Source organism: Oncorhynchus gorbuscha, linkage group LG23, assembly GCF_021184085.1.
Source record: "Oncorhynchus gorbuscha isolate QuinsamMale2020 ecotype Even-year linkage group LG23, OgorEven_v1.0, whole genome shotgun sequence".
NCBI lineage: Eukaryota > Metazoa > Chordata > Actinopteri > Salmoniformes > Salmonidae > Oncorhynchus > Oncorhynchus gorbuscha.
In genome coordinates this window covers 32,097,865-32,122,166 of record NC_060195.1, presented here as the reverse complement: position 1 = coordinate 32,122,166, position 24,302 = coordinate 32,097,865, and the positions used below count along the sequence as shown (strand labels likewise).

At 43.5% G+C, this 24,302-nt stretch overlaps 1 protein-coding gene and 1 pseudogene across 2 annotated transcripts; one reads left to right on the top strand and one right to left on the bottom strand.

The window, feature by feature from the left end:
• Positions 1-16: 16 nt before the first annotated feature.
• On the top strand, positions 17-1,129 carry LOC124010660 (annotated as a pseudogene).
• Positions 1,130-1,360: 231 nt separating this feature from the next.
• Positions 1,361-24,141, bottom strand: LOC124010825 (protein phosphatase Slingshot homolog 3-like). Of its 2 annotated transcripts, XM_046323534.1 has the most exons (17): positions 23,946-24,141; positions 23,224-23,391; positions 21,388-21,425; positions 20,978-21,164; positions 20,127-20,242; positions 19,915-19,983; positions 17,970-18,035; positions 15,530-15,712; positions 13,120-13,213; positions 12,613-12,741; positions 12,056-12,102; positions 11,780-11,926; positions 11,355-11,555; positions 9,782-9,956; positions 4,640-5,077; positions 4,430-4,528; positions 1,361-4,335 (listed from the first exon to the last, which is right to left on the bottom strand). In XM_046323534.1, exons 2-17 carry the CDS (start codon positions 23,269-23,271, stop codon positions 4,141-4,143), a joined length of 2,232 nt encoding a protein of 743 aa, XP_046179490.1. In that variant the 5' UTR covers positions 23,272-23,391; positions 23,946-24,141; the 3' UTR covers positions 1,361-4,140. The 2 variants fall into 2 exon arrangements, with proteins under 2 accessions (XP_046179490.1, XP_046179491.1); XM_046323535.1 differs by lacking the exons at positions 17,970-18,035; positions 19,915-19,983; positions 20,127-20,242; ... (2 more) ...; positions 23,224-23,391; positions 23,946-24,141 and adding an exon at positions 17,543-17,958.
• Positions 24,142-24,302: the final 161 nt, after the last annotated feature.

Genomic DNA, 24,302 nt, shown 5'->3' with positions numbered 1-24,302 from the left:
TGATATTGAATTCTCACTTTCATCTGTAAGTGAGTTGTGGTATAAATGCGTGTGAAACGCAACAGTGCCTCACTGTGGCAAGAGGGGACACTGGGCCGATGTCAATGTAATGTAAAGTGTAAAAGATGGCGGCACAAATGTCAAGGCGAATGTTTATTGAATATTTTTCTATTTTATGAGTCGCTACAGTGGATGATCAAGTATAGTCTGAACTTTCGTAATCATATATGACCACATACGATGTTGGGTGAATTAAGTCGAAATGTGCGGATATTACTAATTCAAAGGTGATAGTTGAGTGGTTCTGTAATCAACCATTATCTCAAATCGGGTAAGAAAATACTGATCTCGGTTGATGCCAAATGTGTTGTGTAAATTCTAATGTAATATGAAAATTAATTCTAGATTAGCATGTTCCTAAAGCTGCTCTATACTCCTCCGTGCTCTTATTTTAATCCCCCTCTTCTCTCTGCAGTCCGCTGTATGAGCCAGGCGGCGCCCCAACCCGAGCCCACTAGATAATGAAGCCAACGTGCCTGAACAGAAATCCGCGGAACCTGGAGCAGATGGCTTTAGCGTTGAAGGACAGGGGCTGGAGAACAACTTGGCCCTTTCAAAAGTTCTACCATAGGTGTGGTACCTCTGTGCCCGTTCATATTTGGACAGATGTACTTTTTAAACTCCTCTTGCCCCCCCCCTTCTCTACAGCTGTCATCCCTTGCTTCTCCACCTCTACCCCCCATTTCCTTCAGGTTGGTGCTTCCAGCACCACGTGACAGCAGAGGTGTTTGCCAACAGTGATCCAGTCCCTGTGCTGTTGTGTTCCACCAAAGAATGTGCCTTGAAGTGCGAGCTTGCAGCCAGCCAGGCTGTGGGCGAGGTGCTGGCACAGAGGGGTCTTTAGGCTGGCATCATTAGGATGGTGTACAGACACAACCCCTGGCAGTACTGCTCTGATGCTGTAAATACAGGCATATGTTTGAGACAGTCCATGTTGCAGTATCAAATTATATAGGGATTTTGACCAAAGGACTGTCAAGTCATCCGTAGGCTGTTTGAGGTTGTGTTTATGGAGATATATTAATCACTTTTTTCCCCCTTCAGGTTCAGTCATTTCAGACAGCGATGAAAGAGGGAGGAGTTACTCAAGTGAACCACGACAAAAAGTCATCGGGACCTGACTTTAGGGGCCAAAAGTTTCCATTATACTAGTATTATATAAATACCAAAAATAATTAAAGGCTCTTAGTCAAGCCAACAAAATATCCCTTTTTTTCCTGTTTGTTGTATCGTGTTGACAAGTACACAGAAAACACTGTATAATTCCATTTAAAAAAAAGGCAGACAACTGAACATGACATTGGTTACTCTGAAACATTTATTCACTCATACAGTATAGCTGTAAACAGTGGGGGAGATAACACTTATCCAGAACAATGACAGATACAGGTCATTGATGGATTTGATTGCAGTACAGCAGAGGTCGGCTCAGGCAGTGTCAATGGGATGATGATGATGTGGTGGAAACTTGTTTCAATGATGAATATAAAAACACAGCCAGCTGAAGACTTAAAAAAAAAAAAAATGGATCGATAAAGAAATCAGCATGAAGAACCATTCAGTTTAACTGAGGAAAGTTCAGAAACTTTCACCATAATGCCAAAACTACCTCAAAAGTCCAAAATAGACACAAAAACCGTAACCTGAACAAAATCATGCTAACATGCACGCTGGTCATGAAGACAAACCGTTAAAACAATATGAAAAAAAGCCACCAGCTCAGAGAAATAGCAATATACCGTAGATATCATAAATACTTTAAATCAGGGTCTGTGTATTCGGGAAATAACTTGGTTATTTAGGTCCCACGTCCAAGGCACTCTTACAGCAAGGCTATTTGTGGAACGACAGTGAAATATTTAAAAAAAGAAATAAAAACATCTCCAATAACTTAAAGGGATTTAACACCGAAGATTAAAAATTTTAAAAAGAGGGTACGAGTTTTCTAATGATCCTCAAATCTGTTGTCTTTAGATTAAGGCTTACATTCAATCAGTTCAAGCGTTAACCGGCGACAGCAGGCAACCGCTTAGCGGATGTTTTGGTGGTGTCGCAGGCGAGTGGAACTGTCTAATCAGTGAGCAGCTGCTCCATCATTGTAACACAATCTGCTGCACTCACGGAGGAAGTTCAGAACGAGAACGTGAAGGCTATATAGAAATAATTACGCTCAAATTGAAAAATCATTTAACAAAATAAATGAGGATTTCTAAATCAGCATAATCGAGGTGTGGTTTACATCTCACATTCCAGTGTCCCAACTTGTAAACAAGTCTGCATGGGTTCTTAATGCGACTGCATGCTGGGAGCCACTTGTGAATTTGACAGCTCTAATGAAGTTCCACCTCCAACACCGTCAAAACATTAGCTTCGCGGCTGTCTGCTGAAGCAGATCTGATTGAATTGGGCCCTAAAACTCAAGGACAGAAAGTTCATTGGCACAGAGGAACACAATTGGCAAACAGTCTGGTGCCCTTGGATTGGTCATGAATTGGTCCAGAATAATAACACAGCTTAAAACAGTCACTCAACATTACTATTTTGAAACCTCAGTGAGACAATTCAAGTTTTGGATCATTGAGACAGCATGCCATTTTCATAAACTCTAAAAAGATCTAGCTTGTATGTGCGTTTGTAAAAAAAGGAAACCCCTAAAATAAGGGCACTTAAAATACACAACCTGAACTGGCAGGTATTCAGAGAAGACAAATTAATTATTGCATAGAGGTCATAGGTCATGAGGAGAGAAGGAGGGCACACTACACATGCGGTATGATAATGTACATACATTCCAACTTCAGTGACAGTAGGTAAGTCTAACCAGAAATACTAAGCTTTGGTTATAGACATAATTATTTGTGTCGTAATACTGCAGTGACATAAAAATAAGTGAGCCATCACTACCAATGGAGTAAATGTGTTGGGGAACAGGTTTTGTTTGATACATTAAAAGAACCTAAAATTAAATATTGTGCAAAAGGAATGACACTTAAATAATCAAATTATACACTGAGTGTACAAAACATTAGGAACACCTCTTTCCATGACAGACCGACTAGGTGAATCCAGGAGAACGTTATGATCCCTTATTGATGTCACCACTTCAAATCAGTGTAGATGATGGGGAGGAGACCGGTTAAAGAAGGATTTTTAAGCTTTGAGACGAGGATTGTGTTTGTGTGCCATTCAGTGGGTGAAATCAGCAAAACAAAATATTTAAGTGCATTTGAACGGTGTAATGTGCACCAGTTTGAGTGTGTCAAGAACTGCAACGCTGCTGGGTTTTTCACACTCAACTTGACACAGCTGTGGCGAGGATTGAAGTCAACATTTGCCAGCATCCCTGTGGAACGCTTGACAGCTTGTAGTGTCCAACCCCCTGATGAATGTTTTGTATACTCCGTGTATAACGCTATGCTAGTTGGGAGTCTAAAGCCTTGTTCACATTGGCAGTTTGAACTAACTAAAAGAAATGCACATACGATTCAAATCTGTTCTTTTTCCTGCAGTAGGAACAGACAAACATTTCAAGCCACATTTCAAAACACCTTCGTAGGTGGGTTGAAATCAGGTACTAATCGGATTCCTGGCCATGCAACTTGTGTCTGAACGGTCAAATCGGATTTATTTGCCCGCAAATGGTTTTTAGACTTATTTGGCATATCTTGTTGCTTGCTAGCCACTGACAGTTTGACAAGAACGTGGTAGCTAACAAGCTTGTTCATTGTTTACAAACAAATGAGTGAATCAGTCTACACCACTGCTCACACACACCCATCAATGCCATGACAGCTAGTGTAGCCATGTAAGCAAATGACTGCTGTCTGAACAAACAAATCTGATTTGGTTACTTGTAACTTGCTGTTTGACCAGTCAGTATTCCAAAACAGAATTGAAAAACACTGATTTGAGCTTTTAAGGCCTGCAGTGTGAACAAGGCTTAAGTAGTATGATGTATATAAATACCTTTGGGTGATACTTTCATGTTTATAGCTTGAAAGAAGGCAGAACATTTCCTCTCTTCCTATTAGTGTCTCCTCTAGGCTTCTCTTTCTCCATCCATTCTCCCCTTCTCTCCCTTTACCGCCCTTCCATCGTCTTGGTATCTCCTTCCCTGGACTCAGGTTTACTTGGCCCCGCCCCTTCACATTTTTTGGGACCTGATAGGCTGCTTGGCTCAGGTGAACCATCCACATGGGCCCTCTGATGCATGAGGCCCTTCCGTCCATGACTCCGCCTCCGCTGCCCTGGAGACCGCCGGTGACTGTTGGCAATCTACATCGCCGAATAATAAAAAGGTAAGAAAGGGTAAGAAAAATGGTTGCTTTCTTTTCTCTTTCACCTCTTCTCCATATTTTCCTCCTCTTACCTGTTCATTCCTGAGATCCTCATCGTCCAGTTCGTTGATGGACTGCATGAGAGAGAAGAGGTTCATCCTGCCACTGCGACTGGGGCTCTGAGAGGACGGCTAGAGGGAGGATATTAAAGATGGATAAACAGGTTGGTTTTGACATTGTTTCAATGTAATATACATTTTTGAGAAGGTTTTGTCATGTCACTTGTAAGAGAGGTTGCCTACCTTGTCACTGTCGTGTACAGTGATAAGGGGATTAGCTGCAGACAGTTCCGTGGGTGGGGAGGCCGGTTCCGTGAGTGGGGAGGCCGGTTCCGTGAGTGGGGAGGCCAGTTCCGTGAGTGGGGAGGCCAGTTCCGTGAGTGGGGAGGCCAGTTCCGTGAGTGGGGAGGCCAGTTCCGTGAGTGGGGAGGCCAGTTCCGTGAGTGGGGAGGCCAGTTCCGTGAGTGGGGAGGCCAGTTCCGTGAGTGGGGAGGCCAGTTCCGTGAGTGGGGAGGCCAGTTCCGTGAGTGGGGAGGCCAGTTCCGTGAGTGGGGAGGCCAGTTCCGTGAGTGGGGAGGCCAGTTCCGTGAGTGGGGAGGCCAGTTCCGTGAGTGGGGAGGCAAGTTCCGTGAGTGAAGCTTCTGCGTCAGTCTCAACCTTGGGGGCAGGCTCTTCAAATACCTAGTCAAGACAGAGAGAGAAGTCTTTTGATTGCACCTCAAAATACAAATAATCCGGATCTTGACAATATCATCCTAACTAGGGCTGTTACGGTGACGGTCAGGAGTAACGCCCTTAATGAGGTCACCATTGCCCTTGATTCTAATCAATGTTGTGCTGCTATTTTTATTGACTTGGCCAAAGCTTTTGACATGGTAGACCAGTGGTTCCTAAAATGTTTATAGTCCCGTACCCTTTCAAACATTCAACCTTTCAACCAGCTGCGTTCCCCTCTAGCACCAGGGTCAGTGCACTCAAATGTTTTTTTTTGCCATCATTGTAAGCCTGCCACACACACACAAACAATACATTTATTAAACATAAGAATGAGTGTGAGTTTGTCACTTCCCACGAGCCGGGCTGTGACAAAGAGCTCTTATAGGACCAGGGCACTAATAATTGTGCTCTTTATTTAGCCATCTTACATATAAAACCTTATTTGTTCATCACAGGTTAATGAGAAGGGTGTGATTGAAAGGATGCACAACTCTGCAATGTTGGTTTGTATTGGAGAGAGTCTCATTCTTAAATCATTTTCCACACACAGTCTGTGCCTGTATTTAGTTGTTTTAATGCTAGTGAGGGCCGAGAAGCCAATCTCACATAAGTACGTGGTTGCATCAGTACTTGGCACGATGAAACTGAGCACAAGCCCAATCCAGAAACCTGGCAGTGGCTTCGGATTCAATTTTCACAGAACTGCTTGCTGCAATTTCGATGAGGCTCTTTTGTTCAGGTATGGAGACAGGGCATGAAAGGGATAACGAATCCAGTTTGTTGTCCATTTCGGGAAAGCACCTGCGTAATTGTGCATCCAGCTCACTCAGGTGCATCGCTATATCACATTTGACATTGTCCGTAAGCTTGAGTTCATTTGCACACAAACCAAAAGAAAACATACAATGATGGAAAGGCCCGTCTTGTCGTTTTTGTTAATTCAGACAGAAAAGAGATCCAACTTCTTAATCATAGCCTCAATTTTGTCACGCACATTGGGTAGCCTAGTGGTTAGAGCGTTGGACTAGTAACCGGAAGGTTGCAAGTTCAAATCCCCGAGCTGACAAGGTACAAATCTGTCGTTCTGCCCCTGAACAGGCAGTTAACCCACTGTTCCTAGGCCGTCATTGAAAATAAGAAATTGTTCTTAACTGACTTGCCTAGTAAAAAATAAAATAAAAATAGTTGTGGAGAGTCCCTGTAATCCTAGATTCAGATAACTCAGGTGAGAAAAAACCCACCCAGATAGGACAGTCGTGTGAGAAACTCGTCAGACAAGTAAACAAAACTAATCGCATCTCAAAGAAAACACAATATAGTGTCCCTTGATAATGTGGGAGCAAGATGTACATATAGGGAGAAACATAATACTGTACCACAAGAGAAAGATACACTTAGAGTGCATTTGCCATTCTGGTAAACTGCATTGTCTATTGTATAGGACAGTAAGGCCATGAGAGCATAGGACAGCTGGACATACCAAGGTCAGAGGGACATACATAGGAGGTGGTCAGCCAAATGACCAACTGATGGACTATAGACATAGGACATGAAGAGAAGGGACACATCGTCTACTAGTCCTAATAAGGACAAGCTAAACATAAGGGGCCCATAGGATAAGAAGGGCATGTATTATTTTTGGGACATGAAGAGGTCCTGTCACCATTATAACTTGACTGAAGGCAGATATGGGCGTTATTGGGCGTGAACAAGCAGGGTGCACAGATTGGGATATAATGGTGGCAGATGGACTGAGGGAAATAACTGAATTTGCATGTGGGATGGACTCATATGTTGTATGTGTATAAATCAGAGCCAGTGCTCTGGAAAAGTGTGTGTTCCGCGGACCATCTAGGCTTCTGATATGTTTGTATTAAAAGCCTATATTGAATTCATAAGTTCTTGTAAGTGTTATATTTTGTAACGATCCTCCACAACAATAACCAGCGCACTTCTGTATGTTGTAAAAGCGTTACGTGGTCGCTGCCCATGTTATTGCATAATGCAGAAAATACATGTCCAGAGGCCTTGCTTTAACAAAGTTAACCATTTTCACTGTAGTGTCCAAAACGTCTATCAAGCTGTCAGGCATTCTCATGGCAGCAAGAGCCTCTCGGTGGATGCTGCAGTGTACCCAAGTGGCATTGGGAGCAACTGTTTGCACGCTCGTTACCACTCTACTATGTCTCCCTGTCATGGCTTTTGCGCCATCAGTACAGATACAAACACATCTTGACCACCAAAGTCCATTTGATGCCACAATGCTGTCCAGTACTTTGAAAATAACCTCTCATATTGTCCTGGTTTCCAGAAAAGGATGTCTTCCTTAATTGACCCCCCCCATAAATGTAACGGACATATACCAGGAGCTGTACCAGGCCCGCCACATCTGTTGACTCATCCAGCTGTAATACATATAATTCTATGGCTTGTATGTGAAGCAGTAATTGTTTAAAAACAGCTCATGTGTTGTGAAACAGTGTTTGATGAAGGCATTGTCTGTATAGTTTTTTGGGCCTTTTCCCTCAGCATTGTCCCAGCCATATCCACAGCAACAGGAAGAATTAAGTCCTCCACAATAGTATGGGGCTTGCCTGTCCTAGCCACTCAGTAGCTCACAATGTAAGTCGCTTCCAGCCTCTTCTTATTAAATGGCATCTGTTGCTTTTATACAGCTTACTACTCAAAAGTAGTCTTTATTCTCGCTCAAAAAACTCCCGTGGCTTATTTTGCAAATTGTCATGTTTCGTTTCTAAATGTCTGCGCAAGAGTGAAGGTTTCCCGCGAGAGAGTAACAGTTAATGTGATTGGATGTTATGTGTTAATTTGCTGAACACTAGATGGTTTAATTTGATTTTTGGCAGTGGAACGAGGCTACTCAGGCGAGTAGAAAAAAAGAAGAGAAACTAAACCAAAACGTATAGCCCCGTTGGAAAATATGAAATGAACTGTTTGAAAATGTGAAAAAACAACATTTTAATAATAATATATATATATATATTAATTTGGCATACCCCCGACGGCATTCCCCAGTTTGGAGATACCTGCAGTAGACCATTCCATTCTTGTGGGTCGGCTAAAGAGTATTAGTGTCTCGGAGGGGTCTTTGGCTTGGTTTGCCAACTACCTCTCTCAAAGAGTGCAGTGTTAAAGTCAGAACATCTGCTATCTCAGCCACTGTCTGTCACCAAGGGTGTACCCCAAGGCTCACATCCTAGGCACCACGCTCTTCTCAATTTACATCAACAACATAGCTCAGGCAGTAGGAAGCTCTCTCATCCATTCTTTGCAGATGATACAGTCTTATACTCAGCTGGCACCTCCCCGGATTCTGTGTTAAACGCTCAACAACAAAGCTTTCTTCGTGTCCAACAAGCTTTTTCTGCCCATAACCTTGTTCTGAACACCTCCAAAACAAAGGTCATGTGGTTTGGTAAGAAGAATGCCCCTCTCCCCACAGGTGTGATTACTACCTCTGAGGGTATAGAACTTTAGGTACAAGTACTTGGGAGTATGGCTAGATGGCACTGTTCTTCTCTCAGCACATATCAAAGCTGCAGGCTAAATTAATATCTAGACCTGGTTTCCTCTATCGTAATCACACTTTATCCCAGCTGCCAAACGAACCCTGATTCATATGACCAGCCTACCCATGCTAGATTATGGAGAAGTAATTTATAGATCGTCAGGTAAGGGTGCTCGAGTGGCTAGATGTTCTTTACCATTCGGCCATCAGATTTGCCACCAATGCTCCTTATAGGAAACATCACTCTATAGTTATCTGTAAACTGGTCATCTCTGTATACCCGCCGCAAGACCCACTGGTTGATGCTCATTTATAAAACCCTCTTAGGCCTCACCCCTCTCCATCTGAGATATCTACTGCAGCCCTCATCCCCCACATACAACACCCGTTCTGCCAGTCGCTCCTCTTTTCAGTTCGCTGCAGCTAGCGACTGGAACGACTTGCAACAAACACTCAATCTCTTCATTCAAAGACTCATTCATGAACACTTACTGACAGTTGTGGCTGCTTTGTGTGATGCATTGATGTCTAACTTCTTGCCCTTTGTGCTGTTTGTGCCCAATAATGTCTGTACCATGTTTTGTGTTGCTGCCATGCTGTTGTCGTCTTAGGTCTCTATGTGTCACTTCTCTTGTGTTATGTGCAAGCAGAGTCAGGGTATATGCAGCAGTTTGAGCAGCCCGCCTTGTTGAACTGTGTGAAAACCATTTCTTCCTAACAAAGACCGTAATCAAGTTGCCAGAATTGTACATAATTATGACATAACATTCAAGGTTGTGCAATGTAAGCAATATTTAGACTTAGGGTTGCCAACGGTTAGATAAAATACAGAACGGTTCTGTATTTCCCTGAAAGAATAAACGTTTTGTTTTCGAAATGATAGATTCCGGATTCGACCATATTAAATTAACTAAGGCTCGTATTTCTGTGTTACTATATACTATAACTACTTATTAGACTTTAAAAAATGTAGATGTTCTTAAGGCGAACATCAGCGGTCTGTAAACTTTGGAGATGCTTGACGTCTCTCTAGAGGTCAATTACCATGAGACCGGCAATCATTCACATGACAGTTACTGACTGACAAAATGGAATGATCACCACAGCACTAATCCTAACCATAAACATTGTGTAACTTTTACCTCTTTATCTGCCTCATCAACTTCATCTGGACTCTCCGTCTCTTCTTCATCCTCCTCGTCACTCTCCTCCTCCTCCTCCTCCTCCTCCTCTTCTTCTTCGTTGCTGTGTGAAGCAGCAGACCTCTTTCTCTTCTCTCGCGACATCCGCCTCCAGAGAGCGCTGTGGCGCTGCTGACTGGAATGGAGGGTAACAGTGAACATACAGGTGATGTCGACGATATCATAACCGCCACCAGAGAGCGCTGTGGCGCTGCTGACTGGAATGGAGGGTAACAGTGAACATACAGGTGATGTCGACGATATCATAAACGCCACCAGAGAGCGCTGTGGGGCTGCTGACTGGAATGGAGGGTACAGTGAACATACAGGTGATGTCGACGATATAACCGCCACCAGAGAGCGCTGCTGACTGGAATGGAGGGTAACAGTGAACATACAGGTGATGTCGACGATATCATAACCGCCACCAGAGAGCGCTGTGGCGCTGCTGACTGGAATGGAGGGTAACAGTGAACATACAGGTGATGTCGACGATATCATAACCGCCACCAGAGAGCGCTGTGGCGCTGCTGACTGGAATGGAGGGTACAGTGAACATACAGGTGATGTCGACGATATAACCGCCACCAGAGAGCGCTGCTGACTGGAATGGAGGGTAACAGTGAACATACAGGTGATGTCGACGATATCATAACCGCCACCAGAGAGCGCTGTGGCGCTGCTGACTGGAATGGAGGGTAACAGTGAACATACAGGTGATGTCGACGATATCATAACCGCCACCAGAGAGCGCTGCTGACTGGAATGGAGGGTACAGTGAACATACGACCTGTACACCCTCGTTAGCTGGCCCTCGCTTCATATTCGTCACCAAACACACTGGCTCCAGGTCATCTATAAGTCTTTGCTAGGTAAAGCCCCACCATATCTCAGCTCACTGGTCACCATAGCAACACCCACCCGTAGCATGTGCTCCAGCAGGTATATCTCACTGGTCACCCCCAAAGCCAAGTCCTCCTTTGGCCACCTTTCCTTCCAGTTCTCTACTGCCAATGACTGGAACAAACTGCAAAAATCACTGAAGCTGGAGACCCATATCTCCCTCGCTAGTTTTAAGCACCAGCTGTCAGAGCAGCTCACAGATCACTGCACCTGTACATAGCCCATCTGTAAATAGCCCATCCAACTACCTTATCCCCATACTGTAATTATTCATCTTTCTCCTTTGCACCCCAGTATCTCTACTTGCACACTCATCTTCTGCACATCTTCCATTCCAGTGTTTAATTGCTATATTGCAATTACTTTGCCACCATGGCCTATTTATTGCCTTACCTCCCTTATCCCTTATCTTACCTCATTTACACACTGTATATAGACTTATTTTTTCTACTGTATGTTTGATTATTCCATTTGTTGTTGTATGTGTCAATCTGCTGTGCCTTATCTTGGCCTGGTCACAGTTGTAAATGAGAACTTGTTCTCAACTAGCCTACCGGATTAAATAAAGGTGAAATAAAAACTAAAAATGTCACACACACAAACCAAACACACGATAAATGAATATGCTGACCTGGCGTTAAGGATGCCACTATAGGTGTGGAGTTGCTTCATGAAGCCGACGTTGGGCTGGACGATGGGCCTGCGGTCCCTGACGTAGGACAGAGCCACCTCCAGGGGCCAGCGCTGCTGCTTCATGGCGTAGGCCACCACTGTGGACCCAGAGCGAGACACGCCCATCTTACAATGCACCAGCACCGCCTTGCCACTCTGCCTGTATAGGGGGAGAGAGAGGTGTTGTGTCATCATTGTGCGACTACGATGGAGTGTCATAATTTGAGAGACTGTCGCTGGTTTATCCAGGGGGGCACAACGTTACAAAACATTCAAACAGTAAAAAAAGATTTATAGAAAAAGCAAATCTATGTCAAAGCCATATCGTTACATTACAATGCAGGGAGAATGTATAGGAGCGAGAGGGGAGGAGGGTGGGACTACCTGGCTGTGTTGATGAAGGTGTATGTGTCTTTCCAGTGGGACAGCAGGTCTGTAGCCTCCACGTCGTACACCCTGATGTTCATGTAGCTGAAGGACTCTGGGAAGAAGTTATCGATCTCCCGTGTAATGTTCAGGATGTATCCCACACTGAAACATCGGCAGAAACTTAGTTACCCAGCAACCACTCAACACTTTGTCTTGCTCGTTTGCACACGCACCTTATACAAGTCAATAACAAGAGCTCACGCAAACCAACACAGTAAATGAAAGGTTTACTTGTTTTTCTGTAGCTCCTCAAAGTTGGCAGCATTCCACTCAGACCCCTAAAAGAGAGAGAGAGACAGAGCCTTATTCACAGAAGACGAGAGGACACTAGAAGGCCAGAGCTTTATATTCAACAACTGTAAACACTAGGCTCTGAAAAGGGAAGTTCGAGTCATGCGACATACTCTTGGTTGCAGCATACTTCCCCTGTGGCTCAGTTGATAGAGAAATGCGCAAACAATGCCAGGGTTGTAGGTTTGATTCTCACAGGGGGACCAGTACCAAAATGTATGAACTCTACGCACTCACTACTGGAAGTCACTCTGGAAAATAGCATCTGCTAAATGGCTCAAATGTAAACATTTAAAAATGTACTTCCTGTCATGATCAGCCCTGAGGAGATTTCCTTACAACTTAACTGGTCCAGTGTCATATACTCTTTACAACCTCCTCATGATTAAGGTTAGGAGCTACTGCTGAGTGGCATCTGATTCCAGAGCTATGGTTAGGGGCTACTGCTGAGTGGCATAAGCCAAAGGTCAAATGTGACAGAGTCAGATGGGACTCACCAGGAACAAATAGTCAAATATTTTGGAGGGCTTGTCCATCTGCGCCATGGTGACCATCATTTCATTGTCGATGTATTCCTTGTAATTCTTCATATCCATGCCTATCCTGGCCTCCAGGGCACTGCGGACCTGGGGAAGGAGACAGGAAGAGGATGGCCAACTGATCAACAGCACAACACCATGTTTGCTCCCTCTGAGAATTCAATCCATCCACAAGGTTATAAGGGGCTGTTGAGCTCTGGTTGTGACTTGGCTGGTTCAAATGGCTTGTGTTACAAGTGAGGTGTCATAGATCCGGACACAAGACTCTTCAAGTCATTAATTTAGGTCACAGACTGTCGACAGACTGCCTCTATATTACCAGACAATTTATTTACTTCTACTTGTATTTCAGACAGCTATGTCAGCCATTGTTTGTCCGTGACCTTGACAAGTTTGGTCTTCTTGCATACTTTGGGACTTGTTCCAATACATAACATCCCATCGTCTTGTCCTTCTCTGTGGTACCTGTTTGGAGGTGATGTTCTCCAGGTCCTCTGTTCTCATGATGTCTCGGAGTTCCTCTTTGATCTGCCTCTCCACAGACACCCTCTCCGTCGAGCTGTGCAGAGACAGAGTATCACTACCCACTTCCCCTTACACAGTTCTCCAACACACAAACGCACAGACAGAATAAAACTTTGTCTATCCAGGATGGACATTTTACTTTGGCATCACTTTCCATTAAAATAATCACATACATTCTCACATCATACACATTTAAACCAGTAAGTCCATCATGTTGTACACTGAGGACATTAATACATTCACTCACAACTGCCCGCTGTCCCAACTGCACTGGATAGATCAGTACATATACAATTTACGTTGCATTTAGTATTCCAACAGCACAAGGAACAAATGAATGTTTGGACACGTTCTTCGTGGCCATGACGAAGTGCTGGACAGAGGGAAGCCTTTCAAACTGAGGGTGGGAGGGGTCGCCAACGACAGCCGGTGCCTTCTTTTTGGTTGCCTTGTGGAACAGAATGCTCAAATGTGCTTGTGATCAACCAATTACTTTGCTGGCTGTGTTCACTATTCTGGTCAATTTGCTTTTGCTCCTTACGCTCAGATTAGCAGGCGGTCATATTGAACGTGAGGATGCACCAAGCTGCTGTACACCCTCTCCAGAACATCCTGGCTGACCTCAAACCCCTTTAATTTCCTGATTAAGAACAGGCGTTACCTTGCTTAATTTTTTTTTTTTTTTAAGAGTTCTACCAGAGCCATGTCATCCTCATACTTGAACAGGCTCACATTGCTCCCTTGGATCTTCAGCTCATTAGTGTAGACAGAGAACAGTGAAAGGACACACCCCTGTGTTCAGGGTCAGCTCAACAGCGGGGGCCCTATTCATGAGGACCCGATGTAGGCGGTCAGTTAAAAAGTCCTTGATCCAACCTGCGAGGCCTCCGTTGACATTCAGGTCCAGTAGTCGTTTCAGCAGTGTGTATTTGCATTGTATTAACAGCTGAACTAAAATCAAAAAATAAAATGTGATTTTGCATGTTGAAGGTTACTAGCCACCATGTTCACCAAGGTCAGGGTAGCATCCTCAGTCCCCCTCTGTGCCTTATAGGCAAACTGTAACAGGTCCAGTTGATCTGCTATGGAAAGGTTAAATTGCTTATTAACAACCCTTTCCATGCATTTGACCAAAAGTGGTGTGAGGGCCACAGGTCAAAAGTCATTTGGCCCCTGACTTCTTAGGCACCGGTACAATGGTCAACACCTTCCAGGATTTTGGCACTGTACAGGTGCTCATTAGGAGTTGAAACGGTCGTGTGAGCACTCCCTTGAGCCGGTGGGCGCATACCTACAGTACTTTGCCCCATGGTCCGTCTGGGCCCTGTGTGGCCTAATATTTAAGCATGAGACCACCTCGTTCTCTTATCTGGACAGGAGAGGATTTGGGGATACTAGCACATATTTGTTTACATTCGTCTCTAACAAAACCAGTTTAGGTCGTTTACAAAGGATGAACAGTCTGCCATATTATTGTTCTCAATTTTCTTCCCATCATTGCATTAAGCCCTTCCCATGCTTGTCTTGCCTGTACAGAACCGCTGGTCCACTTTATCCTAGGTCCAGGCACAGACCAGAATAATGGTAATTTGTCCAAACTCGTGTGGTAGATAGAATGTTCCCGATGGGTCCCTGGTGCACACTTGTCCAATCACATTACACAGCGTGATCCAAGTATTATCTACAAAGACATTTATTTGTGACGTTTTGTCTCGATCTGCTCTATAGACAGTGTATCCATCAATGTTCACATTTAACTAGGCAAGTCAGTTAAAAACAAATTCTTATTTACAATGACGGCCTACACCGGTTAAACCCGGACGACGCTGTGCCAATTGTGCGCCGCCCTGTGGGACTCCCAAACACGACCGGTCCTGCTTGAGCCACGTTTCTGTAAAGTCCTCTTCAAACGTAGCCCTTGCCGCTAACTCATCCAGTTTGTTATTTAATGACCGCACATTTCACAGGGCTCAAGAGGTGGTATCGGGAACAGGGAGCAGGTGTTGGCTTCTCCGCCTCTGTACTCTGTTCCTGACACCTCTTGAGCCTTGCTTCGTTTTAGTTCCCTTTTTGATTTTGTAGAACTATCATTGGACAAGGTAATGCTGTTTGAGTTTGAGCTTTCTGGAGAGCGGGTGACGGTTTAGGATTAAGGTCGTCACAGATGCCAAGAACAATACACTGTTAAACTTGCGACGCACTTAGATGTCGATAAAACGAAACAAAAACGTAACGGTATAACTATAAAAACAAACAATATAAAACAATTCATGCAGGTGAGCTCAGGGTCAGGCAACATTGCCGCGCCCCCTAGGGTGTCAACAAAAAAAATAGAGACACGTGCACACACCTCTGTCCGGCGCTGTCCCTCCTGATTGACTCCAGGCCTGTCATAGCGCCCCACTCGTTTAGACAGAGGCGGTTAGACTCCACATGCCCATAGTAGTGTTGGGCCCAGTCCAGCCCACAGCCTGGAATCACTGCACCCTTCACCGCCCGCTCACAGCAGCCATGCAGCGCCTGCAGCACAGACCTGGGGACAGCGATAGACACTTTAGGCGCAGGGGTGGGCAGTTCCAGTCCTCGAGGGCACTGATTGTCGTCACAATTTTGCCCCAGCTAAAACACCTGACTCCAATAATCACCTAATCACGATCTTCAGTTTAGAATGCAATTTCATTAATCAGCTGTGTTGGCTAGGGATGGAGAAAAAGTGCACAATTGTCATACTTGAGTAAAAGTAAAGATATCTTAATAGAAAATGACTCAAGTAAAAGTCACCCAGTAAAATACTACTTGAGTAAAAGTCTAAAAGTATTTGGTTTCAAGTATACTTTAGTATCAAATGTAAATGTAATTGCTAAAATGTACTTAAGTATCAAAAGTAGGCCTCCTGAATGGCACAGCGGTCTAAGGCACTGCATCGCCGCGCTAGAGGCGTCACTACAGAGCCGGATTCGATCCGGGCGGAACCCGGAGATCCATGAGGTGGTACAAAATTGGCCCAGCGTTGTCCGGGTTAGGGGGGAGGGTTTGGCCACTCTAGCAACTCCTGTGGCGGGCCGGACGCATGCACGCTGACATGGTCGCCAGTTTTTACGGTGTTTCCTCCAATGATGGGACAAGACTAACTACCAATTGGATATCACAAAACTGGGGGAAAAAATTGGCATCAGACGGCACAATTTTTTTTTTTTAACCGATAGCACACTCCAACACTAAGACATCATTTACAAACGAAGCATGTGTTTAGTGAGTCTGCCAGATCAGAGGATGTAGTGATAACCAGGGGTGTTTTCTTGATTAAGTGTGTGAATTAGACAACTTTTCTGTCCTGCTAACCATTCAAAATGTAACAAGTACTTTTGAGTATCATGGAAAATGTAAAAAATTCATAATTTTCTTTAGGAATGTAGTTAAGTAAAAGTAGTAAAAAATACAAAAGTACAGTTAATGGGAAAATTATGATTAAATGACTGAACAAATCATATTAAATAAGAATTGTAACTAAGTAAACTTTGTATACTCTCTGTTTTATATCTGATTAACAATATGAGTTCATAAGAAGGGATTGTGTGACACGGACAAGGAGTAATTAAAGTTAATGAACACCATTCCAACTAGGAAGAAACAAATGGGTTGGGGACTGTGTAAACAAATAAGGTCGTTAGCCTATAGTTGACCCTACAGAAACTTAGCTCTGGAGTTTTTAGATAAGACAGTGAGTGCATTCCTAAGTGTTCTATTAATTAGAACTGTCAGTTCAGTGGTAATCGATAATGTTGAGGGGTCAAAAGTTATCTGGGAGTGTGTTAGTAAGTTAGAATTGAACTTTTCACCTCACTTTGTCCCGGTGGAGAGGAGGGGATTCTGTTAAAGCAATGAAATGATGTCATGATCTGTATATAAGCTGTTGCTCGTGGTTAAGTGTCAGCGCGCTCCGAGAATACATTATATTACCTTTTATTGAAAGACTGGTCTGTGTCTATTTTATGCAAACAAAAAATCTTATAAATTCTCATAAAATAGATTAAGGGCTTTCAATTGATGAAAGCACATTGGCATAATTAAATTACATTAATTAAACAACAGTTACCCCAAAAAACAGCTTAAGTTGAACTTTCAAGTATGTTTACTTAAGTACTTTACACCACTGAAAAGTGTGATACCAATAAGGCCCTCGACGACTGGAGTTGCCCACCCCTGCAAGATCTACACAGGGGAAGAGGCAAAGCCATGACAGGTGAAAGCGTAGAGGTTCTAGGTCATTCTATTACAGTACTGAAAAAGAACATTGTGTGTGTGTTTACTTTATGGAAACAGAATAAAAGTCTGTATGGAAACAGGCTTGAATAAAACCCACCACATGGTCTGGATGGAAACAGGCTTGAATAAAACCCACCACTCAGTCTGTATGGAACCAGGCTTGAATAAAACCCACCACTCAGTCTGTATGGAACCAGGCTTGAATAAAACACACCACTCAGTCTGTATGGAACCAGGCTTGAATAAAACCCACCACATGGTCTGGATGGAACCAGGCTTGAATAAAACCTACCACTCAGTCTGTATGGAACCAGGCTTGAATAAAACCCTCACTCAGTCTGTATGGAACCAGGCTTGAATAAAACCCACCACTCAGTCTGTATGGAACCAGGCTTGAATAAAACCCACCACGTGGTCTAGATGGAACCACTTGAATAAAACCCACCACGTGGTCTGGATGGAAACAGGCTTGAATAAAAACCTACCACATGGTCTGGATGGAAACAGGCTTGAATAAAACCTACCACATGGTCTGGATGGAAACAGGCTTGAAGATTCTTGTCTCTTCTGCTGACGTGACACTGAACCCACTGAGGAGGGAGATTGAGAGAGAACGTGTGCAAGACAGATGGATGGTGTGAGAATGAGAACACCATTAACTGTGTGAGCCTGCTGATGGCAGAAAACTGTGGGTGTGAGTGTCAGATCAAAGACAGTCTGTACCAAACAGACACACAGCATGTGACCCCTATTACTAGGCTTGGCCGAATATACCATTTAACGGGCTATTTCAAAATACAGCCGGTATAATTTTCAATACCGATTTAAAAAAATACAAAGTTGAGTACAACAATAAGAAGTCGTAAGATGTGTCAAATAAATGATATCCAGTTCAGGGCTCCAGCTATGCATTTGGTTTGCTAACTTGCTAGCTAAGTGTCTAGATGTCAAGATCAAGCTTCTTGGTTACAGCAGAGACATTAAATTCCCTCTTGGATAAAGATCCCTGTTGCCTAAATTGTGTTGTCAGTCAAATATGTGTCATTATTATTAAAAATGTACTAATTAGCGCCCCTTGTACACACTTATGGTAATACCGTATACCCAAGTATAGTACAGAAACAGTATGAAATTCTGGATAGAGCCCAACCCTACATATTATTTCTACATTACAACTACACAGAACAGGCAGGGCTACAAAATTTAGCTCCAGATATGAATATGTCCTCAAAAGCTCTTTCATACTCCTAGTTAAGATCAGAGGTGGAGTAATCTGATCCTAGATCTGTGGTAAAAGGAAACTTCTTGCTTGAGCTGACACTCCTGCACACTCAGGTTAATGAGCAACACAATCCTGACCACATCCCAGAACAGCCAAAAGCACTATATAAACTTTACAGTCAACACATTGTTAGTAAACCTTTATAAAGTACTTACAGTGCATTTGGAAATTATTCAAAGCCAATTACTTTTACAACATTTTTTTACATTACAGCCTTATTCTAAAATGGATTAAATAAAAAAAATCCTCATCAATCTACACACAATACCCCATAATGACAAAGCGAAAACAGGTTTAGACATTTTTGCAAATTTATTACAAATTTAAAACCTTATTTACATAAGTATTCAGACCCTTTGCTATAAGACTCAAAATTGAGCTCAGGTGCATCCTGTTTCCATTGATCATCCTTGAGCGCTCAGGACCTCAGACTGGGGCGAAGGGTCACCTTCCAACAGGGCAACAACCCTAAGCACACAGCCAAGACAACGCAGGAGTAGCTTCGGGACAAGTCTCTGAATGTCCTTGAGCGGCCCAGCCAGAGCCCGGACATGAACCCGATCGAACATCTCTGGAGACCTGAAAATAACTGTGCAGTGACGCTTCCCATCCAACCTGACAGAGCTTGAAAGTATCTGCAGAGAATGAGAGAGACTCCCCAAATACAGGTGTGCCAAGCTTGTAGTGCCATACCCAAGAAGACAAATAGCTGCCAAAGGTGCCTCAACAAAGTGCTGAGGAAAGGGTCTGAAATCTTATGCAAATGTGATATTTCCTTCTTTATTTTGGCAAACATTTCTAAAACCCATTTTTACTTTGTCATTATGGGGTATTGTGTGTAGATTGATGAGAATTTGATTTAATACATTTTAGAATAAGGCTGTAATGTAACAAAACGTGGAAAAAGTAAAGGGGTCTGAATACTTTCCGAATGCGCTGTATGTGATGAATGCAGATGTTAAAAGTGTCGACATAAGGGGTGACATAGTGACAGAAACAGATGTAATTCAGGTACATAAACAGAGACAGATTACTCATTGGTATTATTATGTCTGGCCAGCCTCCAAGATGCCGGGCCAACCGTGGAACAGGCTCAGCTAGCCATTTCCTAGTTTCCTCATTTGACTCCTGCACTCAGGAAATCCATCCATTTTTCTAATGGCAGTGGGTTTTCTCCTACTTCTTACCCATCTCCGTCCAGGTACACTTGTGTGGCACTCCATATGGGCACAACCATACCGATAGTACACTGATCACTGAAACACACAGAGACAGACTGTTTTCATCCCTCGGTTTTGGCAACATATACTAGATTTATTTTTAACACACGTCGTTCTCTAGTCTAGACACATCTGATGTACCCATGGAAACATGTTAATGGTTACAGCATGGAACACACCTGTCTGTGTCGGGGAAGTCCATGCCCAGGAGAATGCTCTCCTGTTTGTTACCGAGGGTGGAGACCACGATCAGATACCTCACTCTGACTGGACTCACTGACTCCAACCTCACCGCCTGCAAGGACAGGTAGGAGAAGAGGGGGGGGGGTAAGAGAAGAGAGAGGGGGGTAAGAGGGAGGGGGAGGTAGGAGAAGAGAGGGGGGGGTAAGAGGGAGGTAGGAAGGAGAGGGAGGTAGGAAGGAGAGGGAAGAACAGTGAGGTAAGCGAACAGTTAAGCATAATAACGGGTGAGAGAGAGGTAGAGGGCATTTATGAATGTGTAGGTGGATGTTACTAGTGGATGAGTGCCAGTCTGTGTGTGCCATCACGCCAACTCCTTGTTATGCCAAACATGTTTGGGCTTGACAACGAGCAATGGAGTTGGCAAGAGCACCAACAGATCTGGGACCAGATCTATGATGTTACATGTTGGTGCCGTATAGGGTGAAATACCATCCTTGCTATAATGTAAGGAGCTTTGAGACCTAGTGAAAAGCATTACATTAATGTGACCCGTTAGTAGATGCTTTTAACGTGACATTACTCAGTGCATCGCGCCTGTTATTGTCATGCAATTGTAACAGAGGTGGTTTGGTGAAGCACGTTAACAGTGATGAGTAACCCTGGCTGATGGGAGAGCTGAAGACTTGCATTATCGCCATAAGCTGATGCCCAGGCATTATCTAAGCACTAGCACATTGTTGTGGTATGTAGACTACAGATGACCTAAGTTTAAACCGTCACACAATGCCGGTCCTATCCATTGTATGCTTATTCTATCGGTGGTCATGTGACATCTGATGGGTCTCACCAGTTTGATAGTGTCCTCTGGTCTCAGTAATGACACCATGGCATGCAGATGTCTGTGTTGTGTGTCTGAAGCTCCGCCCCCCAGCTTCAGGGATGAAGGAAAGTGATTGGGTGATGTCTCTTCATGAGGCTCCTCCCTCTCTCCTTCCAAGAGAAGGACGGCCCCCTTGACCAGAGCAAAGCTCTCCCTGTTATGGGGGATTTAATTATTATTCCTGTATTATGAATTACTGTGCAACTAACTGTATATTATGTTATAGTGCAGGAATGGTTGTAAAAATATATATATTTACATATTAAAAACATTTTCTCTGCAGGTTCAAATGTTCACAACATACATATCACAACTGTAGTTATTTTATCCTAACATTTAATTCACAACCAAAAGTCCAACAACAACAAAAAGCATACCTTTTCTGAAGTCTCCCTCTTCTTGGAATGCTTTCATCCTTCAAGAAATTAGTTGAAAGATGATTAATTCACTAAACCTTTAGCCAGTGCCAGTCCGTTTGGGCTATCATGCAAACTCCCTGTCAATCATTGCCATGCCAAACTTCACTTGACAATGACCACAATTGAGTTGGCAAGAACACAAACAGATCCGGGACCAGGCTATAAAGTCTTCACTGTGAAAAATCTACAATCTGATAAATATGTCATCTTTTGTTACACGATGACGTCTGCTGATTACAGAGTGACAAACCTCTTTAATTATAGAGTCATTCCATTGATTACAGGAGAAAACTAAAGTGGCGTGTCCTGAAAGAATGAGCAGGATCACTTGTAAAATGTGCAGCTACAAAGATAAGAGGCAGAGGAAACAACTACGGAAGTTAAAGACCGAGGGACACAGAGAAAGGAGGGAGACGGGGATAAGAAACAGAGGAATAGAAAAGACAAAACAGAGAGGGAGGGGAAAAAAAGAGTAAGAACAGAATGCATGAGGGAGTGGGGTTTAGCAGTGTGAGCGAGTGAAACTTGAGACAGTAACATTACCTGTTATGCAACTGACATGTCTAGACAGACACAACAAAAAGAGTAGAGGGGTGCTGGAGACAAGGAGGACAGGAGAGGACAGGAGAGGAGCGTTGTGGGTTTGAAAGGAGGAGAGAAGGAGAAAAAAAAATGAATTAACAGTAGTAGAGATTTAAGACTCAATGACAGTGGAATGCAGGGGGGGGGGGCAAAGTTATGTCCGCCAGCCTGGGGGAGCTGGGAACAGAAAAGTGAAACTGGTGCCTGATGTATTGGCACACTCGTAACATACCAAAGAGGCCATGGAATTAACAGCGTTTAAATGAGCCTGTTAAAGTTGCTCTAAAATGTTTAAAGAGAAGTGAAAGAGAAATAGAGAAAGAGTGAGGGGAGAAATGATAAGGACATAAGGAGGATGAGTGTTATCATTTGGAACACTGTCTGTGTGGTGGTATCAAGGGTTAGGCAGCAGGAGTAGATTTGACTACTGTCGTCACCCACAATAAGGATACACTGTGACATAATGTACCTTGACCGTAATCATACCTAATTCAATTAGTCAACTATCACCAAGCCCTTGACTAATTGAATCAGGGTTGCCAGTTCAGGGCTACGACACATATGAAATGTTGGGTGGTCCACGAGGAGAGGGTTGGGAAGAACTGATATATGGCATGTTGTGCCCTCTAGTTATCTACTTTATCGCTACATGGCTGATATTTTGAGGTGGGGGTGCTGACATTTGTCTGGGGGGGGGTGCAGAGGAAATATTTTGTTGAGGCGTGGGGCACGGGGGTACGAAATATCTCTCTGTCTGCTAACGAGTAGTTTTCTCCGCTCATACAGGAGTAATAAAGGCCTAGAGCACTAATTTTGTGGAACAATATATGAAACCATTTTAAATAACAAAATATGTTTTTTATTTTTATTTTATTGTGATTTATCAGGGGGGTGCTGAAGCACCCTCAGTATCCCTACTTCCAGAGGCTATGCCATCTTCTCTACCAGGGAGCATCAAAGATCCTTGACATCCACAGGGTACAATGCCGTGGTGACATCGAGAATATAATAAATACATCAAGCAGGACATTGGACAGCGTCAGGCAATGATTGTTTTTCATTAAATCAAATCAAATATATTCTGGATGAATAGGCAATAGCAGGCTTAGCCAGTGCATCAAATCGCACACTGTTATGATGTGAAGGCAATGTCATGGAAAATAAAAAGTCTAGTATTTCTACGTTGAGATGTGCGCGGGAAAGGGGACTCACCGGAGCCGTGGAGATGGACGGGGGCCGGTGCAGGGTCAGCAGAGCCATAGAAAAAAACACGGCTCGGTTCGCAGGTTCTTCACTAGCGCCTTGCGAGACGCGGGCAGGGGGGTTCCTCAAATATGTGGGAGGGTGGGCGTGGTGGGTGGCGAGGATGTAATCACAAATCTGGAACATAGTTGGAGCGGATTATCAAATACCTGTTTCTAAAGATACAGTATGCTCTGCAGACAACCGAGATAGTGGAGGAGACGTAAATGGACATTTAAAACGTAATGTTAAAGTTAGGCATCACATGGAAGATAGCCATTGTAGTGACATGCCAAGCATTCCTTCCCAAAGTCCACGTATGGTTCTAAAATAATCGTGGGCTGTACTGCGCTCGAGTGCACATCACACGCAAAGATCCCCCCAAACATTGTGTGTATATATATATATATATATATATATATATTAGTTACAATTAAACAATAGCTAGCTAACTAGTCGTGTCTGAAACATACCAACATTTGAGAAGCTAGAACATAGAGTTCATGTCATATGGAAGGCATCAATTGTTTGAGTTGACAGTGCTGTTGATCGACTACAAATCAACAAGCTGTGCTAGATAACAAGCCAGTCAGGACGTAACTTACAGTCGATAGGCAACTGATCCATATGCTAGCTAGCTAAAAACAAGCGTGAAAGTGATGAGAACGATCGAGAAAGAGTTCCTCTATTACCTGCTTCCGACAAAATGCCTACTTATTTTGTATTTGGACGCTTCTCCCTCACACGCAGTCAGCTTCGATAGACAGCTATTTTTAATCATTCGCGTTGGCAAAAGTTGCTCCACTCTGATATCCACATTAAAGGAGAGTTTACTATTTAATGGAACCAGGAAGAAACATATCCGCACGGAAAAGTAAACATGTCCTTACAAGGAGGGGCATGGAGGAATGGTTCTCTTAAAGGGGAAAGGACAAGATCTATATTATAAAGAATATCCTAATCGATCTCAAAATGATGTTGTTTTACTTTTGTGAATTATCTGCATCAATCCGGTTATTCTGTTTTTTTCTAGTGTAGGCTACTTTCCA